General features: G+C 43.1%; 1 protein-coding gene across 1 annotated transcript in view; it reads right to left on the reverse strand.

Annotated features, from left to right (window-relative positions):
* Nucleotides 1–1,591: 1,591 nt before the first annotated feature.
* The window catches only part of AUTS2 (activator of transcription and developmental regulator AUTS2), a 72,928-nt gene continuing 54,878 nt past the window's right edge, over nucleotides 1,592–19,641 (reverse strand). The window contains exons 10-16 of the mRNA XM_053995939.1: nucleotides 18,576–18,605; nucleotides 17,044–17,115; nucleotides 13,390–13,531; nucleotides 12,796–12,873; nucleotides 11,423–11,506; nucleotides 10,330–10,552; nucleotides 1,592–4,737 (exon numbers count right to left, since the gene is read on the reverse strand). Coding sequence (XP_053851914.1) covers nucleotides 3,498–4,737; nucleotides 10,330–10,552; nucleotides 11,423–11,506; nucleotides 12,796–12,873; nucleotides 13,390–13,531; nucleotides 17,044–17,115; nucleotides 18,576–18,605 — 1,869 coding nt within the window. The 3' untranslated portion in view covers nucleotides 1,592–3,497. The remainder of the gene's footprint in view (nucleotides 4,738–10,329; nucleotides 10,553–11,422; nucleotides 11,507–12,795; nucleotides 12,874–13,389; nucleotides 13,532–17,043; nucleotides 17,116–18,575; nucleotides 18,606–19,641) is intronic.

Consider the following 19,641-nt stretch of genomic DNA (forward strand, 5'->3'; position numbering starts at 1 on the left):
TGACCTTGGTCCTTGTCCCAGAGCCTTTCAGCAGAGTCACCTGCACGTGTGAAGCCGTAATTAGAGTTGAAAACTGCAAGATCCGTGCTAAACATTTCCACAATGAGCCAGTCACAGCAAGTGAAAATACTTGCAGTAAAATCCTCCCCAGCCTCCATCTGCCTATCTTCCAGCCCAGCAAGGACTACTGTTTGCATGAGCTCCTACAGGCAAAGGTAAAAAGAACAGCAATGTACAATAGCTATGACTTTTGTAAAAAAATCTGCAGTGTTTCTTGCTGCCTCTGATAAGATGTAGCTGTCCTAGGCCATGAAAGAGGACAGGACTGGTAAAGATGGGAACAGTAAGGTATGAAAAGCAGAAAACCAGGCTGGAGCTAAGTCTTAGTAAGGAAAACCAAAGATCAAAACATAGGAAGTTAAAAAAGAAGGGACCAAGCATGGCATAAAGTGGACAAAGTACTGGGAAACAACTGCTAGGACTGTTTTCAAAGATTCCCTTCCTATACACTGTATTTGGCATCTCAGCTAGTGATAAGAAGCTGCTAAGTGGAAAATTAGTTGAAATTTGGGAAGGTGGGACTTGAAAACCTAAAGTAAGGTCCTGGTTGCTTAAGCACACTGAGGGTTTTCTATGATCAAAATCTCACACAACCTACAGAATTCATACCTTTATGACTCATTTCATTCCCACAGATGGTATCTGGCATGGTCTTTAAATGAAGTTCATTTCTTAAACACAAGTGAATTCAAAAATAGAAGATTTAAGACAAATGTCCTGAATGGAAAACCCTTCAAAAAAGATCAAATTGTCTGTACCTGCAAGCCAACATCCCTGTATCAAACTTCTGAAAAGCAGTGAATGTACCTGAAGAAGTTTAAAAGCATTAAAAATCTTGTTTCATCTCTTACTACACCTTTCAGGCATATTCCTCTGAGCATCACCGTACAAGAAGACTACACATGTGGATCTTCAAAGGCGTGGAGCACTTAAATTGAATTCAAAGGGACTGAAATGCCTCAGTGCTTTCTGGGACTCTGGGAGTGAGGGCTCATTGGCGTAACTGGGAATTAAGGACCATCAACAAGAGTTTGCTCAGCACCTGGGAGGACAAGGATCAGAGTCTGGACAATCAAGACGACGTTTCTTCCCTCCTGAAGACACTGCCAGAGGTGTCAGGCTCCTCTGCCAAGGATGAGATGAGCCTGGAAGATGATGCTCTCAATCAGAACATTGATTCTCGTGGGACCTCTCTCGCTGGCTCCAGTAGTTACATCCTTCTGTGGCCATCCAGTAACTCAGGTTTTTAGTGATATGCATCCAGCAGACCAAGACTATGGTCTAATTAAAATCTAATCCAAGTAGGGTGTTACTACATTTTAAAGAATCTGGACAAGCCAAGGATCTGGTCTCCTTTTTGTTGCTTTTCCCCTGATAGCTCTAACAATTTCAATAAGATGGCTTAGGAAAGCTTGCCATTTCCTTTACAATTTTAACAGCTACTCCTTCTGAACAAAACCCCACTGCTGGGAAAAAGGACTTCCTCCCCATAGCAACGATGGGGTACTGCACACAAAGAAGCACCTAGCAGTTTAGTTCACATTTTTTAATAACATGGCACAATTTACATTACACAAGTCTTCGCTGAGGAGGAAACATGCTGAAGATTGAGAGCCGCTTCACTTTTCTGTTCACATAGGATCTAGAAAGGACTTTATTACATACAGGATAAACAGCAAAAAGGTTTGTATATAACAATCTCTTTACAATACTGAAAGCTACCACTACGGTTCCAGTGTACATATTCCTCAGGGTTGGGACTTTTTTGTATTTTTCCTTTTGTTTGTAAAAAAAAAAAAAAAAAAAGAAAAAAAAAAAAAGAAACACTGCACAACATCTGGAGTTCACAAAAATCTGAAGCTCACAACTAAACCTTCAGTTGACTACTAAAATAGATCTCTGATCATTAGAAACAACTGTTTGTAGTTAACTTTTTTCTTTTTTTTTTCTTTTTTTTTTGCCAAAACAGGGTAACAACTTCAGATAGCACTTTAATACACTAGAAGACCAATGGAACTAATTTTATTTCATACATATATTTTACAGTCCAGTAGACAAGATATTGAATTCTCTCTGATAAAGTCATATTCTCTCCAAATATTTAGACAAGAAACTTAACACATTATAAAAAAGTGTGTTATGAAAAGACAGATTTCAGAAGATTGATGCATATTTTTAAAAAGGACCGCGTTCTTCAGGTTATCTCATGTCTTCTATGATTAGGGAACAACAAGGCTGACCTGTTAACTATTCACAGACTTTATTACCAACTGAAATACAATAAATTCCATTATGAAATCTGCAGCGGAGTTCATTAATTAAACTACTGATCCACAGTGAAAACATATCCATCATTTAGAAAAGTATTCACTTTCTTGTAGGATTTGTTTCAATGTAGTTAAAAATCACTTAACACAAAAAAAAATGTGTACAGATAAAAATGACACACTGGCAATAAAACCAGACATGAATGGCTATAAGCAGATGTTCTCCCCAAAACAAATTTGACATGTTAATTGACAAAAGTTCTGGAAAATCTCCAGCATTCCATTATTACCATTTAACCCAGATTAATATGACTGAAACCCAATCTGCCATGACTCCGTATCAGCGATCACAGAGCACTAACCCTGACACCATCCAAGGGACACACGGGCTACAGTGACCTCAGCAGCCTGAGGGTTCACACAGAAAACTACACCTCTGAAGGGCTGTTTCTTCATCAAAACAAGAGAAGTAGGCTTCCATTAGAAATGAGCTTGTTCAGGGAAAATATGACTTTAATTATGTTGTGTGTTGAAAAGGCTCCTTTGAGTTATAAAGGCTTTTGTGAAAAGCCTTAAAATTCATTGCATAGTTGAAGGGGTTTAGCTGTCTATAACAATATAAGTAACACAGCATAAGCAGACTGTGTTGACCAATATTAAGTTTGCAAATAGCACAGTTTAAGAAGTATTAATGTATTATGTTACTTAATTTTATCTATTTACATTTGTACAAAGTAAAGCTTTCATCTTACCCTTTTTGCATATATGAACCATTAATCCATGAAGCAATCTTTTTACATAAATATCTACAATTGACTTCACTTCTGGTTTGAAAGAGCTTTGTAGGGTTGACATTGGTGGTGGCTCGTTTCTAGTCAAATCACTCAGACTGATGTCTTGTTCTTCAGTTCAAATTTTGAAATATTTAAACTAGAAATAAAATAGAGTAGGAGACACGAGGAACATATGGACTTGGCTAAAAGATCTGGAAAATTTCAACATATAATATACAAAAAAAATCATTTCAAAATCTTTGCACTCAGGTCTATACATATTGTACAGCGGGTCACATTCCCAGTCTGTATCAATGACTAGTAAGAAGGTCTTTATATTATGCTCATTTACAAGGTTTTTGTCCCTCTTGCTCTGGTTCTCATTGAGTCTCACCGCTTATCGAGCTTCGATGTCCTTGAGGGTGTGAGAGGGAGGCCTCTCTCTCATCTCTGTGGACAGAGGAGTAGTCCTTCTGGGAGAGCCGGGCCGAGGGCCCAGCGTGGAGATAAGAGGCGGAGGGGCACTGAGAGCTGCTGTGGGGGGAGTTTTATTGAGGAGGCCGTTCTGGTGTCCCGTGGGGGGACTGACACGGGGGTAGTGCATGCTGGGCAGTCCCGGCGTGAGGAGGCCGGGGTGGGGCAGGTGCCCGTCCAGGGCGGCGGGGTGCACCGAGTGCAGGCGCGCGTGCTCGTAGTCCTCGCGGAGCATGTGCAGCCGCTCCCGCTCGTCCAGGTGGGTGCCCCTCTCGTGCTCCCGGCGCGGGTCCACGGACAGAGGGTGGTGGTGGTGGTGGTGGTGGTTGTAGTCGTGAGGTTCCCGATCCCTGAATGACCTGTCTGCTTCATACAGCCTTGGCGTAGAGAGGCGATGGAGGGGGTCATTTCTTAGCAAAAAGTCTCTGCCCAGGGGGTCTCTCCGATGAATATCCAGCTCTCTGTAGGGATCTCTCAAGGGATCTCTCATTGGATCCCAGTGGAAAGAAGGATAGGGGAAGCGTTCTCCACCAGGAATTGGGCTAATTCCCATAAAAGGGGTCATCATGCGAGTCCTGTCCAGGCCACTGATGCTGTTCATGTGATGTATACCAGTCACACCTACAGTCATGGGCATGGACACTAAAGGACTTGGGTGGACATTGGATGTGGATATAGGTGGTGGCTGATCAGATGACCTGTGAGTCTGAGGTCCCTCAGGCTGAACATCATGGTCTTCCTTTCGCTCTTCTTTCACCTTGACTTCGTTGCTTTTCTTCGGGTTATCGTACGCCGGCTCGTTCTTCCTGTCGGCCTCGCGGTTAGAAGTGCTGTTAGGCCTGGTGCTCTCCACAACGGGGGGCCTGGAATAGGGGGAAGGAACCCTGGGCATTTGCTTAGACTCTTCCACCACTCGGCTTTCATGGCTCAGGCCTTCTTTCTCCGAAACATAGTTGTCCTTCACCTTGTGCTCTTCAACATTAATTTCCTTCCGAGATTCGGAGTGATCCCTCTCTCGTTCTTTGGGTTTCTCTTTTTCTCGAACCTCGGGATTCAGATGGCTCCTGATCTGCTCACTTGAGCTGCGGTTATGTCCGAGGGAGTTTACTGGATGGATAGGTGCTGGCGAAGGATGGCTGGAGTGTCTTTTCTCAATGCTCTCCCTACAAGAAAGAGAAGTGTGAAATGAAGGCATGAGAAGCTCTGCAAAGAAAACAAAGCATCAGAGTGCCTGGCTTTCTACTCATGGCTTTGCAGAGAGCTGGTGACGTGCACCAGCAAATGCACTGTGCCTCTGGCACACCCAAAACTCCAGAAGAACATCCCATCTCTAAACTTGGCCTATTCTGTTATCTCATCGCAGCAGCAGCAGATCTCCAAAGCTGCTCTGTGAAGAATCTAATTGAGATCTCAAACAAGTCCAAGAAGGCTCCCATGGGAATCTAGCTCTAGGATGTGTATTTCAAAAACGACGACTTTAAATGTTTGCAAAGAAGAGAGAGAAAAATAAAAACATACTCATTTCATCCAAAACTGAGGCAATTAAATACAAATTACATGGTTAATAGTACTCTACCTACTTATTCTATTAAGAATACATTTGGGAAAACAGATTAGTATTTTTTCAAGTTAATTTTAAAAACATTTCCAAACCTTTGTACACTACTAATTTCTCTCCTATATTTTCTTCAAATGTCTAGCTTTTTGTAGGAATATAAAAAAGTAAAAGACTTTAGAAAGTGTAGAAAGGCCCTAGAAAGTAGACATAAAGCTGAGAAAGGCTGGGAAATTTCTAAACCTCCTCATGAGAAAGCTAGGAAGTTAAGAACTAAGTGAATACATTTATATTTATCATAAGGAACAAGAAAGAACAAGAACTTATTCATAGCTCAAGATGTGAAAAGTCCTAGATATATGCTTTGCAAAGATATAAAAAGTTTCTATCTTAAAAAATGAATTATTGTGTATTGTTTGAGGCTCATAGAAGTGCTTTTGTTCATGTTAAACCCACGTGGGTCCTTTTCTTATTGGTTACAGTATAATGACTTTACACCTTTTCTTTTATTGGTTCAAAGAATATGTAGAAAAAGGCTTTGCATGGGCTGCCATCTTGTCTCTGATCTGTGTTTGCATGGATGTTTTTATTTTCCTGTGTCTCTTGCTTTTTGCTTGTATGATACAGACACATAATAAATCCTAAGTGTGCACCAGTCAGGGTCCCATCCCGTTTGTGAGACACGGACCGATCTGGCAGCTTTTCAATTTACTTCTCACAATTCCATTTACTTCAAACTGAGACACAATCCTTTCAAGTACCACCAGTACTGATGTTGCCAAGCCAGCCCTCTGACAGGAAGATGCAGTGACCCTCAGTGCAAGTGTTTAACAGAGCTGCCCATCACACAGCTTTTGTGCCGACCTCCTCAGCAGAGATAAGTCTGCTCTGTCCGTCCATCCTTCAGACTGGCTCTGAAAACATCATGCCTGGAGTCAGCTGCTCCTCAGATGACCAACCCTTCCCAGAAAATACTGTGAATTTGTTCCAACTTTCAAACCTAGTTATGGTGCACAAATGATCAGGGAATTATTGTCTGGCAGTGAACAAAAATCTAAATATAGAAATAGGTTCCATACCAATTATTTTCAGGAAGTAGTGTTGACCAGGAGTTGTTATGGGCAACGCTAAGTGAAAAAGCTCTCCCATTTAAAACTAATCAAATTCACCAGGTGAATCCAATCTCTCAGTTCCCATGATTTTAACCTCTTAGCAATTTCAACTGACCTCAGAGTAAGAGTCTCTCTATGAACACAGCTCCACATATTCAGTGCTGGACATGTGCTGTTTGTTGAGCATGGAAATTCTGTTCCATGTGGGATGAGGGACAATGTGCTGTTAAAGGCAACAATTATTTATGGCCAGAAATGAAAACCCAAGAAGTTCCACCTCAGCGTAAGACAGAACTTCTTTCCATTGAGGGTGGCAGAGTACTGGAACAGGATGCCCAGAGAGGTCTCTCTCTTTTGGAAGACAAAATCCACCTGGCATGTTCCTGTCACCTGCTCTGGATGGCCCTGCCTCAGCAGGGGATTGGAGTGGATGATATCTACAGGTCACTTCCAACCCCAGCTGTTCTGGGATTCTGTGGAAAGGGTAAGCAGCGAGGCCTCCCCTCAGCTCCAGCTGACATGGTGTCTCTCTGGGTGCTGGTGTCACCTGAAGCCTGGGACATGCCAGCAGGTGACACTCTGGGCAAGATCAGCAGATCAGACTGATGAAGGGCAGCTCGGAGGGTGACTCCAAGGTGAACACTTGCTCCTTCACCTGTACAATTTCTGCTACCTACTTCTTTTGCTGGACTGTGTAAGATTTGTACCTCTAGGTACTTTTGGACAGTGAAACTGCAGCAGATGCAGAAAAAAAAAATGCCTGGGAGAAGGAAACTCTCATTCTAATGTCACCAGGTGCATCTTTTGCTGTGTCAAGATTGAACTGTTGAAGCTGTCATTTCACAGGCCATGTCCGAGAGACCTCCGAAGTCCAGAATGTGACTCTTGAAAACACTTGGAAGACAGACCACCTGATACCAGCCCTGCCTCATCTGCACTGTCCAGCACTACACTGCTTGGGATCAGGTGCTGCCTTCATTCAATGGGACATGAACAGTCCAGAAATTGCATCCTGACTCTAATTTCCCTCCACTTGCTTTCCACCAAGAGTTGAGGCATTTAACAGCTTTCAGATCTGGACACAGGGAGACCAAGTCAAGGACCTCCAGTGAAGGATTCTCAACGTGAAGGTTCAATTCTTTTACTTTGCTGGGAAAACACTGGCTTGTGGGCTCTGCAATACCTAATCTTTTATTTATTTTGCTCATGGGACTAGTTCAGAGGGTACCTTTAATTGTTTTATTTCCCTAGGAAAGCTCACTCAGTCCTTTTGTTGATATTTAATCAATTTTCCATATAATTGATGTACTTTAAGTGACATATAAAATTTAGAAAAAATAACATTTTTGGATTAAGGAGAAATATATGTGCAACCAAAATGACAAATTCCTTTGCCAATGTCATCATATTCAATGACAGTGTTGGTAACATCTCAAGAGGCTCCTGATTATCCAGCTCATTTAAGTGGGCTGCACATAGTCCAGTGGACAGAGAAGGGATAACTTTTTAAGCCTCAAATTTGTCAAGAGCTCCTTAGATTGATAATATGAAAACAGCTCTAAACCACTGCCTCCACAAAGAAGAAAGTTAAAATCACATTATCCAATGAACTTATTGCCAAATAAGAGAAGTTCTGGGGCTGTGTGCTACACTGAAAAATACTGAATTTCTTATGCTGAGGTGTGTGCCTCATTTATATTGACTGAAAGATCAACAGATTCTTGGTTGATTTGGTTTAATGCTGTAGGATTGCAGACCCTTAAATGCCATTATAATTATACTGGAAGTGTTCAGTGACATCTTTTAAACAAAATACCACTGAGAAGGAACAAATCCTGCATTTCACATTGCTATTTTTACTCTTTTTTTTTTTTTTTTTTTTTTTTTTTCCCCTAATGTTGGGCTGGAATATAAGAGTCTTTAAAAAAAAACCCTCCACAACTGCAATCAATCCCAGAATCCCAGAATACCCTGAGCTGGAAGGGACATGCAATGTTCCAGGAGCAATCAGGGCTCTGCAGTGTCACTCCCAGCCAGGAAAGGGTCACTGCTGCAGTTCTGTACTCTGGGCTGTCTGAGGGATTCGCCTCTCTCAGCCTGCCTGGGAGGGGCTGTGGTGCACAGGCCATGCAGCTGATCCAAGAGGAGCCACCAGGGATCTCCACCCCATCCAACACCGACCTTAGGTGGAAAGCTCCAAGCTCAGAGGGACCTTTCCACTGCAGGCAGGAGTTGAGGTCAGTGCTTTTGGCTATCTGGGCCATTTCTGGGTTGGTAAGGTTAGACCCTTGATGACCAGATGATTTTGAGATGAAATCAAACCTCTGGGTGTGATTCCCAGCTCTTCCTGCTTGAGCAGATTAATTTTGAATGCCACTGAATGGTAAGGAGGAGGCAGGAGAGGCTCTCAGCTCCTCAGACGTTCTCTCCACAGGGAGCACAGCTCTGGGAAGGGATTCTCAGCCTCTCCTCACACAGCCCACAGTGTGAACATGCTGCCAAGTGCCATGTCCCAGCCCACAGAGCTGGGCACACAGCAGCGCTGCAGGGTGAAACCAGGACTGCACTCACTGCAAGCTGGAATTGTGCACAAGTATGAGGGATGGATGATGCTTACTGCTAAGCTCTCAAATTACTGAAAAGGAATATGTTCTGAGCTAGGATATGGAGTTCAGGCAATGCCAAAGCAGCTTGCAAGGAATGTTTTCAGTAAGGGATTTTCTTCAACGGAACACTTCATGAGAAAACAACAAAACAGCAACCAAAATAATCACATAATTCTACAGGCTACCCAAATCATAGTAACTAAAATGCTTTGCCATTCAAGCCAGTAAAGTTACTCACATGCTTAAGCCTTTTGCAGGACAGAAAACCCAATTTGTAACAGCAATTTCTTTTGAAGCATTAACATCAGACATGAAAATAATGAAGCTATGCTACCAAACAGAAAATATTCCAAATGGAAAATGTAGGTGAAAAGATCTGTAGTTCGCCTTTCTTTTAGAACAACGTAGAAAAGCTCTTACATGTAGTTTTAGAATATCTAATGTGTTAGCATAACTTCTTTTAGAAAAGGCTACTAATGCGTATCTTGGGTTAGTGACAGAGAAGTCAGAAAAGCACATCTCCTAAATATTCTTTTAGATTAAAATATTAGAAACAAATCGCCATTATGTAGTAAAGTAATGTGCAAACTTAACAGGAAAGCCATTAAGCCACAACTGAAAAAGATTAAATCAGCCTCTCTACAATTTTCAAGGAAGGCATGACACTTGCTGAATGGCAAATTCTTATAAATTTGGTACTTCAATGTTAAGAGGAATTTTTACTGCGTTAACTGAATAATGGGAACAGTCCTGACAAAAAAATAAATATGACCAGGTTTTACTTTTCATTAACCCTTCCCAGCCTGGACATGTGAGCATGCAAGTCCATGTAAAACACTGAATAGAAACTGTGTTGGAAGGTGTGCTAACAGCAGTGCAAGTGTAGGGGCTTCTTTGAGGGGAAAGAAGGTGCTTTTCATGAACTGCATGCTCTGAAGCTTGCTATGGTTTTGGCACATGACAATCCCGGTGCATTTCAGTCTTCTCAGCTCACACCTTTAGCACTGGTCCCTCTGGTCAGGCTGTTTTTTGAGGAGGGAGGAAGTGTTTTGCAGACAAGGTCTGATTTACAAAGTTATTTAAGTATTTGAAGGTGCAGATAAGCATCTGATAGACTTCAGAATCCTTTCTTCCATCCTGTCAGGCACTACCTCCATGTTAACCCTTCAAGAGACCTATGACAATGTGACCCACAAGGTAAGAGTGGGTGGGTCTGATTCTGTTCCCACTTGACACTGCCTGAACTGGGCTCCAGCAAAGCTCCTTCAGGTGAAGTGTGCAGTGCAAGTGGGAAGAGAAACCTTGCAGAGGGGGAGACCTGAGCTGCAAACCTGCCTCTTCCATGGTGCCAACCCTGGGGACAGCTCCAGGTGTGCCTCTGGTGAAGCTCTGGGTTCACAACGTGCCAGGCTGGGGAGGGTTAAAAGCGGAACAGAGCCCCAAGCTTTGAACTAGACAATTCTTGGAAGTGTTCTTTCGTACCTTTCTTTGTCATCTTTACTAACAGATGAGTCTCGTTTATCTACATCTCTATCTCTGTCATGAGCTGCAGCAGATGAACTGCGCTCCAGCTCTCCTGGCTTCAGCCAGGGCGGAGGGGTCGGGAACGAAGGAGGAGTTCGGTGCAGTCGGTTCCAGGGCTCGTGAGGGTTGCTAAAGCTCTGCATACTGGGGCCATCCTTGTGGCCGAACATTGAGTTGGGTGCTGAAATGGTGAAGTGGAAAACAAAAAGGTTTAAGAAAAAGGTATGCTCTAGTGAAGGTACTTACCAAAACAACTTTTACAGCACTCAGAGTTAAAATGAATACATATTATTGGGAGCTGGAAAAGGAAAGGAAATTAACAGAGATTCATTAGAGGGTCTCATTCCTAAAAATGGGCAGGCATCTGACAGCTCTTTTAAGTGGAAAGGGAAATGCTGTGGACAAAATTGACAAGGGATGAAGGAGTAAGATAAAAGTGACAATGATCCTTATTCCAAATGTTTTGGAGACATCAGGAAATGACCATTATAGGGACTATAAGTAATGGAACTTGCTACATTTGATCCTGAACCAAAATAAAATAGTATGTGACCAAAATCATGCCAGATTTGAAGTATGAAGAAAGAGAGTGACTTTTAAAAGGATGATTTTCTGTGACTGGCTAAATTTAGAGAAATGTTGATGAACCTGGACTAGCAAATGCAGGTTAGTGATCTTTTCCAGGCATATGGCCTGAATTACTGGTGAGAAAGGAAAAAAAAAGTCACCATCCACAGCTCCCTAGCTGCACACATTATTTACTTCTGAACATGCAACAAAACCATGGGAAATTTCAAAAGCACTCAAAGGCTCTGTTGTTTTTTTTTTTTTTTTTTATTAACACTGTAATGGTAACATTTAGCACTAGGTTGAACCCAAACTATTAAGTAATTAACAGAAAACCATTTACTGACAACTGGAAAAGGTCGCTTTCCAAATTCCCATCTTTTAGTGGTAGGTGATGTAACCAACCAGTACAAAAGAGAGCCAAGAGTCCCCTCAGTGGCCCTGGCGAGCTGCAGAGCAGGGAGGGCCATGCCCAGGTACTCACTGACTGTGGGGTTCCCGAGCCCCCCGAAGGCGTTGCTGCCCACGGCGGTGAGGCCGCTGAACGACGCCGGCCGGTTGAAGGGCTCTGCAAACCAACACAAACAGCTGAAACCCCTGAGGCTGCCAGCTCCCATCCAGCACCACTGTGGCACCCTCCTGCACCCCAGCTGTGCCCAGCAGTGCTGGAACAGCATCCCCCCACGCACAGCAGGGTTCTGAGGGGCTGGGACACAAAACACTGGCTTTGTTCCTGGTCATACCCGTGGCATTACCTACTAAAAAACTCCCTCTTAAAGAAAATCAAGATGTTAAAATGGACATGTTACTTCATTTGAAACCTGCAAACATCTCTGGTTTTACTCCCTTTTATTTCCTTCCTCAGGAAATGTCCCTTGCTAGTCAGACTATCGTTAACTCTGGCAACTGTGCTCCAAACACCTTCAGGCCATGTCTCCTAAACCAGAGCCAGAGTATAAATAAATAACATGTCCTGTTCCACTGTCATGCTGGCTTGAGCATTCTGTGATTCCCTTGGTGTTTATTGCTAATACTACACAAAAAAGTAGTATGGACTGAAAAATGCTGGAACTATTTTTTTTAGTTAATGCATACAGGCAACAGGAAAATCATGTAAAGCAAGTTCTCACTTTATTTTGGAGTAGTATAATAATTTTGATTAAATCATTTCTGATAAATATCAGCACAGAGAAAAAGAAGCCCAAAGCCAGCATTTTCCACAGGCAGCAAAGTGCAGAATGATAAACCTGCATTGTCTGTTTGCTGTACCAGTTTGGTGACCCTCCCAAATCCTTCCCCATGCAAAATAAGATGTCAATTTAAAGTCTTGGTCTTGGATGCCCCCATAAGGAGCAGATCACCTTATTACAAAAGCAATAAGCTAGAAAGGAAATAACAACATCTGGTAACTTGGATGGTTCTGGTTTTTAATGTGTATTCACCAGTTTTCACTAACTGACACATGAAGCCAGATCACACGATTTTAAAGCCATGTTTCCTATTCACTTTAACCGAAAAACAGATATCTAAGTAGGAGTTAGGAAAATAAACATTTCTGTGATCCAAAGCCTTGCCTTTAAGGCATTTTTTGACTGGTTCTAAGTATAATTCAAACAAAACCTAGCCAGCCCTCTCACTCTGCTCCTCTAATGTCCAGAAGTATTTCAAAACACAGTCAGTGACACTTTTCTGTGTATTTACAACTTCTACCCGGGTAAAGACTAAAATTAAACAGTACAATGTGCCATTTGTAAAGGTTAATAAGCAGAATACTCAGAGTGTCTCCCACAGGAAGTCTGTCATTCCTCAGTGCTCAATGTCTGTGCTGTATTCCCCCCGAGCTGAGAGAGGACGTACCTAAGTGAGCAGCAGGGTTGAGGAAGTTGCTGTGGTGGGGTGGTGGGCCAAAAGGGGTCCCGGCTGGGTGCCCCCCACCTGCCAAAACAAAGCAAAAGGGGTCAATTCCCAGCAAAGGCTCAGAGAGGGACTTGCTGTGCTCTGGGCTGTCCCTTCTTTAACAGCTCATGTGAGCTGACATTGCTGTGCCCTGCATGGGGCTCACAGGATCCTGTGCAAAGAGCAGCTGCTTTTCCAAACAGAAATACCTAGCTAGAGGATAAGGGATGCAGGGGAATGAATGTTTCAGGTCAGAAACAAAAAGGAAATGCGTGTGAAATACGCATACCTTATTTCCAACATCTCACATCCAGGATGCATGAGACATCACTCTGTGAGGAAATGTTCCTTCATTTACTACCTGTGCAGTGTTCCAGCAGGTTGGGCTTTTTATAAAAGCATACAGAATAATTTTTAAATATTTATCAAATAGACTAATAACCCCTGGCATGTCTTGCAGAGAGTTCGTAAGCCAAAGCATATGGGAAATTCATGGCAAGGATCAGCATTTTAATGAGCAAGGAGCAAGAAGGGGATTTCACTTTCAGTACTCACTGGCTGTGGAGAAGAGAGTTGATGGCCGAGCCAGGTCATGGGGGTGGTGGATGGCTCCAAAAAGGCTGGGGCCTGGTGGCCTGCTCAGAAATTCTGGTTTCAGGCCAAAGTCCAGCTTGTGTGGATCAGACTGCATCTGTTTCTGAAATGGAAAACAGGACTTGGAAGAGACTGTCTGAAAATGTAACAGCAAAAGGCACTTCCAGAATGATTGTGGGTAGAGCAGCTCATTCATACTGATGTTTTAACAAGAATATTGGCTTTTGGGATCCCGAGCACAGGTGCACAGCTGTTTTCCTGGAAGGGAGATCTAAGGCAAAAAGGGAAAAGCTCATATTTCTGGCTAATTTCACCAGTGTTTTCACATATGCTCACACCCACCCCTCCACAGTGTTCAGCACAGAACTGCCTTCAACAACAAACATAAAACTCTCTGAAAAGGCCTCAGACACTTGCTGAGCTGTAAGGACAGGTCTGTCCCACAATAATAAATGGGAATGTCAGCTTGGCCCTGGTCCCTGCTGGCAGGGGTGCTGAAAGACCAGACACGGACACCAGAAACACTCATTTCCAAGGGAAAGCTGCCACCAAGAAATGCTGGATGCAAAGCATCCTCCAGTGCTCCTCAGCCTGATGAGGGGCTGAAAGGAAGCAGAGTGCAGAGCAGGAGTGGTTGAGTCCCACTTTGACAGCCCCCACTCCACACTCAGTGCTGCATGTCTTTATTTACACGTGTTAGAGTCAGCAGCCTCCCTTTTGTGAGGGGAATTTGCTGAGGCAGCTGCATTGGGAGTGATAAGCGGATGAAGGATGTGCTCTTCTTCGTGCCACATCCTCGTTTTAGTGGTGCCCACTTCAGTAGTTTTATAGAATGGAGGAAGAAAACCAAATTCCCAATTACCTGTGCTGCCAGAACTCCCTAAATGCAGATTGCTGATTAATTGTGCAGGGCAGCTGAAAGGATTTATAAATGGGTAACAAGGAACCAGGAGATCTTACCAGTGGTTGTGGAGCAGGCTATGCTTTATAAATCAGTATTTAATACTGTGCCAGCCCCGAGTACAGACTATTACAATGATATAAATATGCATATTAAAAAGTTATGATCAAATTAATGTGCATGCCTTGTAGCTGTTTTTCAAGTGCTAGAAACATGTCTGTGTAGTTATGAGAAAAAAAAAAAAGAAAAAAGCAGGAAAACAAGAAAAAAAAAAAGGGAAACAAAGGCATTATCTATGTCTGGAGATAATGGCTTGCAAGAATACTGAAACTGCAAAGGTGGCCAAGTCAAGGTCAAGTCTTTTAAGGAAGTAACACTGAAGTGCTTTAATAGTTAAAAGGCATTCAGAAAATACAAATGCCTCAGTTGAAGCCTGTGTGCCAGATTTTTATGCTGTGAACTCTTTTTATTCTTTTTTAACAACCAAGTTATAAACCCCTGACAGGCATTACTCGGAATAGCAAAAGCTGGCTGAAGCTTTAATTGCAGCCATATGAATGGTGCTGCTCTAAATAACGAACAAATCCCCTGTCTGAAGAGGAACAGGAATACCATGGATGTGTTAAAAGCTTTCTAAATGTGTTGGTTTACCTTAAAATAGTACCAGGGAAATGGTCAGATTTCTTTTCTCCCCAGCTGCTGTTCAGGAGAGCAGCCCCTGGATGCCAATCCTTCCTAATCTATTTCCAGAAAATGTGTAACACCTGAGCGTGGTGCCCACAAAAATCAATGTAAATGTCTGCACTGCTCTTAGATCAGGCTGTAAGGCCCTTCCTAAAGGAGAGAGGCCCAATTATGGAGCATAAATCCTCTCCTGAGCAGTGGGCAGTGTAAGCAGGGTGTAAATGTGCTCTGTGCCCTGACTGCTGTGCAGCCCTGTTGAATCCCTGAGGTGTGCAGAGGTTACCTAGGTCTTGCTGCAGAGGCACAGGCAGCCAAACAGCATCCACAGCTGTATGCAATTTTTCCTGAGGTCAGGAAGGTTGTATTTTAAAGCTTCCCATTGTGCCTGCTCCTTCAGTGCCTGCTGCTGCCCTCTGCAAGCAATTAACTGGGCCAGATTGTTACTGGCAGCAGTCCTGTGGCACCGCATGCAAACTGGAAACCAGCCCATTTGATTCCCTGCTCTGTGGTCAGGCAGCACCTTCAGCTTGTGCAGAAGAAAAGGCACCTTCACAACCATGGCAGTGAGTAAGGAGAAGGAGAAATTGTCCTGTGTGAGCCTTCGGGCAGAGATTCCCCCTTTGTGGTCACATCAGGATGGGGACACGGTTCCTGTGTACCCAGGGAACCCTAACTCTCCTTACTGACCAGACACACTTCTGAATTATTCTTGAGAATATCATCATGCACAGCCTCAAAAACTTGAGCCAACCTCCTTTCATGTGCTTGTGGGCTTTATTTTTTTTTTTTTTTTTAACTTGCAAGGTGGAAAAGTATGAGGTAAAAGAAATGGCTGCATGAAAATGGCATTTACTGTGAGTTATAAATATACTGGTTTGACCTCTCTCTGAATATCAAATCAAGGAAGATTCAAAGGACACAGATAGCATGGGAATAATAATTTCATTTCAAGAAAATACCTTTTCAATAAAATAAAAAAAAAGGATATATAACTCTCTAGGTCTATAATCTTGTCTTTTTTGATAATGGGAAGATGAATGAAGATCACTAGCAGGGGAAACATAAGGAAGCAGAGAAGAGAGATATGTCTACTGCAGCAAATTAACCTGTCAACCTTGTTTAAAAGGGTTATTTTTAAACTCTATTAGCTGCAGGTTTTCATAGCTGTTCAACATCTTCATATTCTTATAGCACTACCCTACACAATTCAAGTGCACACACAAACTGCAAAGTGCTAAGGATTCCCTGGTAATTTTAGTTTCTAACACGAGCTATTGATTCCTGAAGTATGAGCAGTGAAGAACAACAACCATTCGTGACTTACTGAAAAACTTTAGGAGCAACACAAGATCTTTAAGTGATGGGTACAGTGAAAATACCATAAAGGGGAATAAACTTTCCCAGAGTCTATGTGCAATGGAAATTCAGTTAAGTAAGAATGGAAAACTACTCATGGCCTTCACCCTTGAAGTCTCAGAGCTTGAAAAACAATTAAGACGGGACTTCCATCCCCTAACCTTCAGTGCAGTGAGGCAGTGTCTGATAACACAACATCCCCTGAGAGGCTGTGCCTGCCTGGGCAGCCACACTGGTAAAGCATCCTAGGGACAGAAGTCTTCCTGCACCCTTTCCTGCCCCTGAACATTAATAAGAGGAAGTGAATACACATGCCTAGTGCCTCCAGAAAAAAACCCCACTTGATACATTTGTGTCCTCAGCCATAAACAAATAAATAAATAAAAGCCACCTTGTAGCTCACCTCCATTTCACCCCTCCTAGCTACAGAGCTGTAGCCCCTACTCAGGACCTGCTGTCCTGGCTCCAGCACATCCCACTCTGCTGGGACTCTGCCTTCAGCTTTTCATCCTTATATACCAACCCTCAGAAAGGAGGCTTCTGCTCAATGCCGTGTGTGTGACTTTACCAAGGCACTGGCCATGGCACAGAAGTGGTCAGGTGAGAGCCAGCCCTTCCTCTCTGAGCTCTGCTCTGTGCCCTCCACCCCCAGTCCAGGCTTCCCAGGCACTGACCTTGACTTTCTGTTGGTGATGGTAGATCTGCCAGGCGATGTGAACGTGCATAGCACACCACTTGCCAGGTTTCTGGAAAAACAAGACATGAATCAGTAACTTTCAAAAACCTGTGATGCTCTGTTTTATTTCTAGAAGAAAATAGACCCTGAGCCCTGTCTGGTTTGGTCTAGGGGATCCCCATGCCAAGACAACTGAAAGCAAAGTTTTCCATCCTCCTGGAAAAGCCAAAATGGAAAGGCTTGTCCCTTGCTAGGGAATTTATGTGGCTATCCAGGAATGCTCCAGCTGGATACACTCCTGTAATCCACTGGCTGAGAGTGCAGCTTGTGCTGCTGAAAGCTGTGAAGCTGTGTCCCTGTGAGCAGCTGCCCTGCACAGCTGGACTGTTCACAGCTGCACACTCAGGTCATTTCCACAAATGCTAGGATTGGAGTTTCCACCAAAAGATGAAAATGCAAGTGGTTATAAAGGTCACTCTAGTTTTCAAAATTCATCTGACTCCCTCATGTAATTGCTGTCTATCCCTCCAAGACTTCAGCTCATAAATGTGCCGAAAACAATGGAGGTCACTCAAATCACTCTTTCCAGGGGAGTCTTTGCATCCTCCCTGTCCCCCTGAGTCACACGGAAGAGAGAGGGAGGCAGGAGCCAGAGTGCTTGTTAGTCCTCCTGTTGAGTTTGTACTCCATTTCCAGCACAGCTGGAAACTGTCTGAAAAAGACTCATTTGAGAGATACTTTCTTCAATTTTGTTACTTAGGGGTCTGTAGTTACCTACACTAGTAATGACTCCTGCAGATTTAAAAATTATCACAGGAATTCAAGAGTCTCCTTAAGATACTTGTGAATTAAATGTTTCACAAACTGTTTCTATGGTCTGCCTTCTAGTTCTAGCTGTGTATCAACCAATAATTAAATAATAAAAAAATAACTCTATCTCAGAGACATACTACCCTAAACTCAAGCCTTTTGCTAATTTGCAAAAACTGGCTGTGCTAGTGATTTAGCAAGTTCACTAAAGGAAAATCTAGACCTTTTTCTTGAATATGCTGAAAATTTAACAAAAACCCCTTTTGGATGAGTGATGGATCATGGACTGGATCTTTAGAGCCTTATTTTTAAAACATTTTGTGTTTGAAGTGGATTGTCTGTTTACAGTGGACAGTGAGATACCTAGGTGGGACATACCACACTGAATAACACTGAAAACACTCAGTAAAATGATAAAGCAAACTCCTTCAGAGTGCAGTGAAGTAACAGGGAATCACTGCCAGGATCTCTAGGATTTGCATCAATATATAACCTCATGAGTTCACATGAGGGGTTGCATGAGAAGAGCAAAACTTCCAACTGTGAAACTCTGCCTTGTCCTTGAGTGATCAGGAGCAGCAGGAGTGCCCATGCTCTCCCCAAAAGCAGGGCAGAACTGTCCAGGTGACACTTGGCAGCTCTCATTTGGAATTATTCTGTGCTGCAACCTGGTGGGACTGAGCCAAGCTTGACAAACGGGAGCACAGGAAGATTTCTTACCCTCAACATGGGCCTGAACGGATCTGTCAACTGTGAAGAAGAAATGACAGCTTGGTTACACGCCTGTCACTCAAACAATTGCTCTAATTAACAAATCTGTATTGCTTCATTAAGAGATGAAATTAAAATGTTAGAATTTTACTTTCAAATGAAGCCCTTTTGGATAATAATTAGTCCTGAGCCTCCATCTCTGTGCTGTCCCCTCCCCCTGGCTGTGGCACCTGAGTGGTGACGAGCAGCTCCACCAGGCTCACAGAGAGCTCTGGCCCCTGGCAGCAGCAGCAATTTGTTGATTTAATGCTGCAGAAATGGCTGGTTAACTGCTCTGACGGAGGCACAGATCTGTCCTTTGGGCAAACTCCTGCTCTCATCTTTCAGAGCTCCTCAGCTCATGGCAAGGCTGGATAATGGACAGAGCTCGATCCCACAGAGGGGCTGGGATGGCTGGGATGGGGTGTCAGCCATGCCCTGCACACCAGCAGTGTGTCCACCCACCAGCCAAGGTCATGGCCTTGTGCCTCACTGCTGCCCAAGCTCCTTTCTGGCAGAAATGGGCTTTGCCTTAATTATTTTCACACTGAAACAGATGCTGGTAAACAGGGCCCATAAAAAAACCCCATTTTCTCATTTTTATTTTTGATGTGGTCTATTGGGTTTTTTTTTTTTGGAGTAGATTATTTTTTATTCCCCTTTTTTTGCTCGTATTTCATCAATAAATGCTGGGAAATAATTCAATTTATTGGGTACTGCTCATTTGTTTTGGATTTTCTGTTTTGAAATGCAATACTAAAGGAGATTTATAGGTGCAGAAGGTACTTAGCAGACACGGTGATGGCACAATGCATCATCTTGAAATAATCGAAACTCACTCCCAGTTGAAAGGGAACATAAAGCTAAATGACTTCCTGATGGGAGGTTCTGGTTATCTCTGCACTTAGCCAAACAAACAGAAATGTGGTTCCTTTTGGTGTAAAGCTCAACCTCAGCTCCACTGCTGAGCAACCCAAAGTACTAGAATTTGGCCCAATGCAAATACAACAGCTCTGGAAGTTCAGCCATGCCACAA

This window comes from Vidua macroura, chromosome 20 (genome assembly GCF_024509145.1).
Source record: "Vidua macroura isolate BioBank_ID:100142 chromosome 20, ASM2450914v1, whole genome shotgun sequence".
NCBI classification, from domain to species: Eukaryota; Metazoa; Chordata; class Aves; order Passeriformes; family Viduidae; genus Vidua; species Vidua macroura.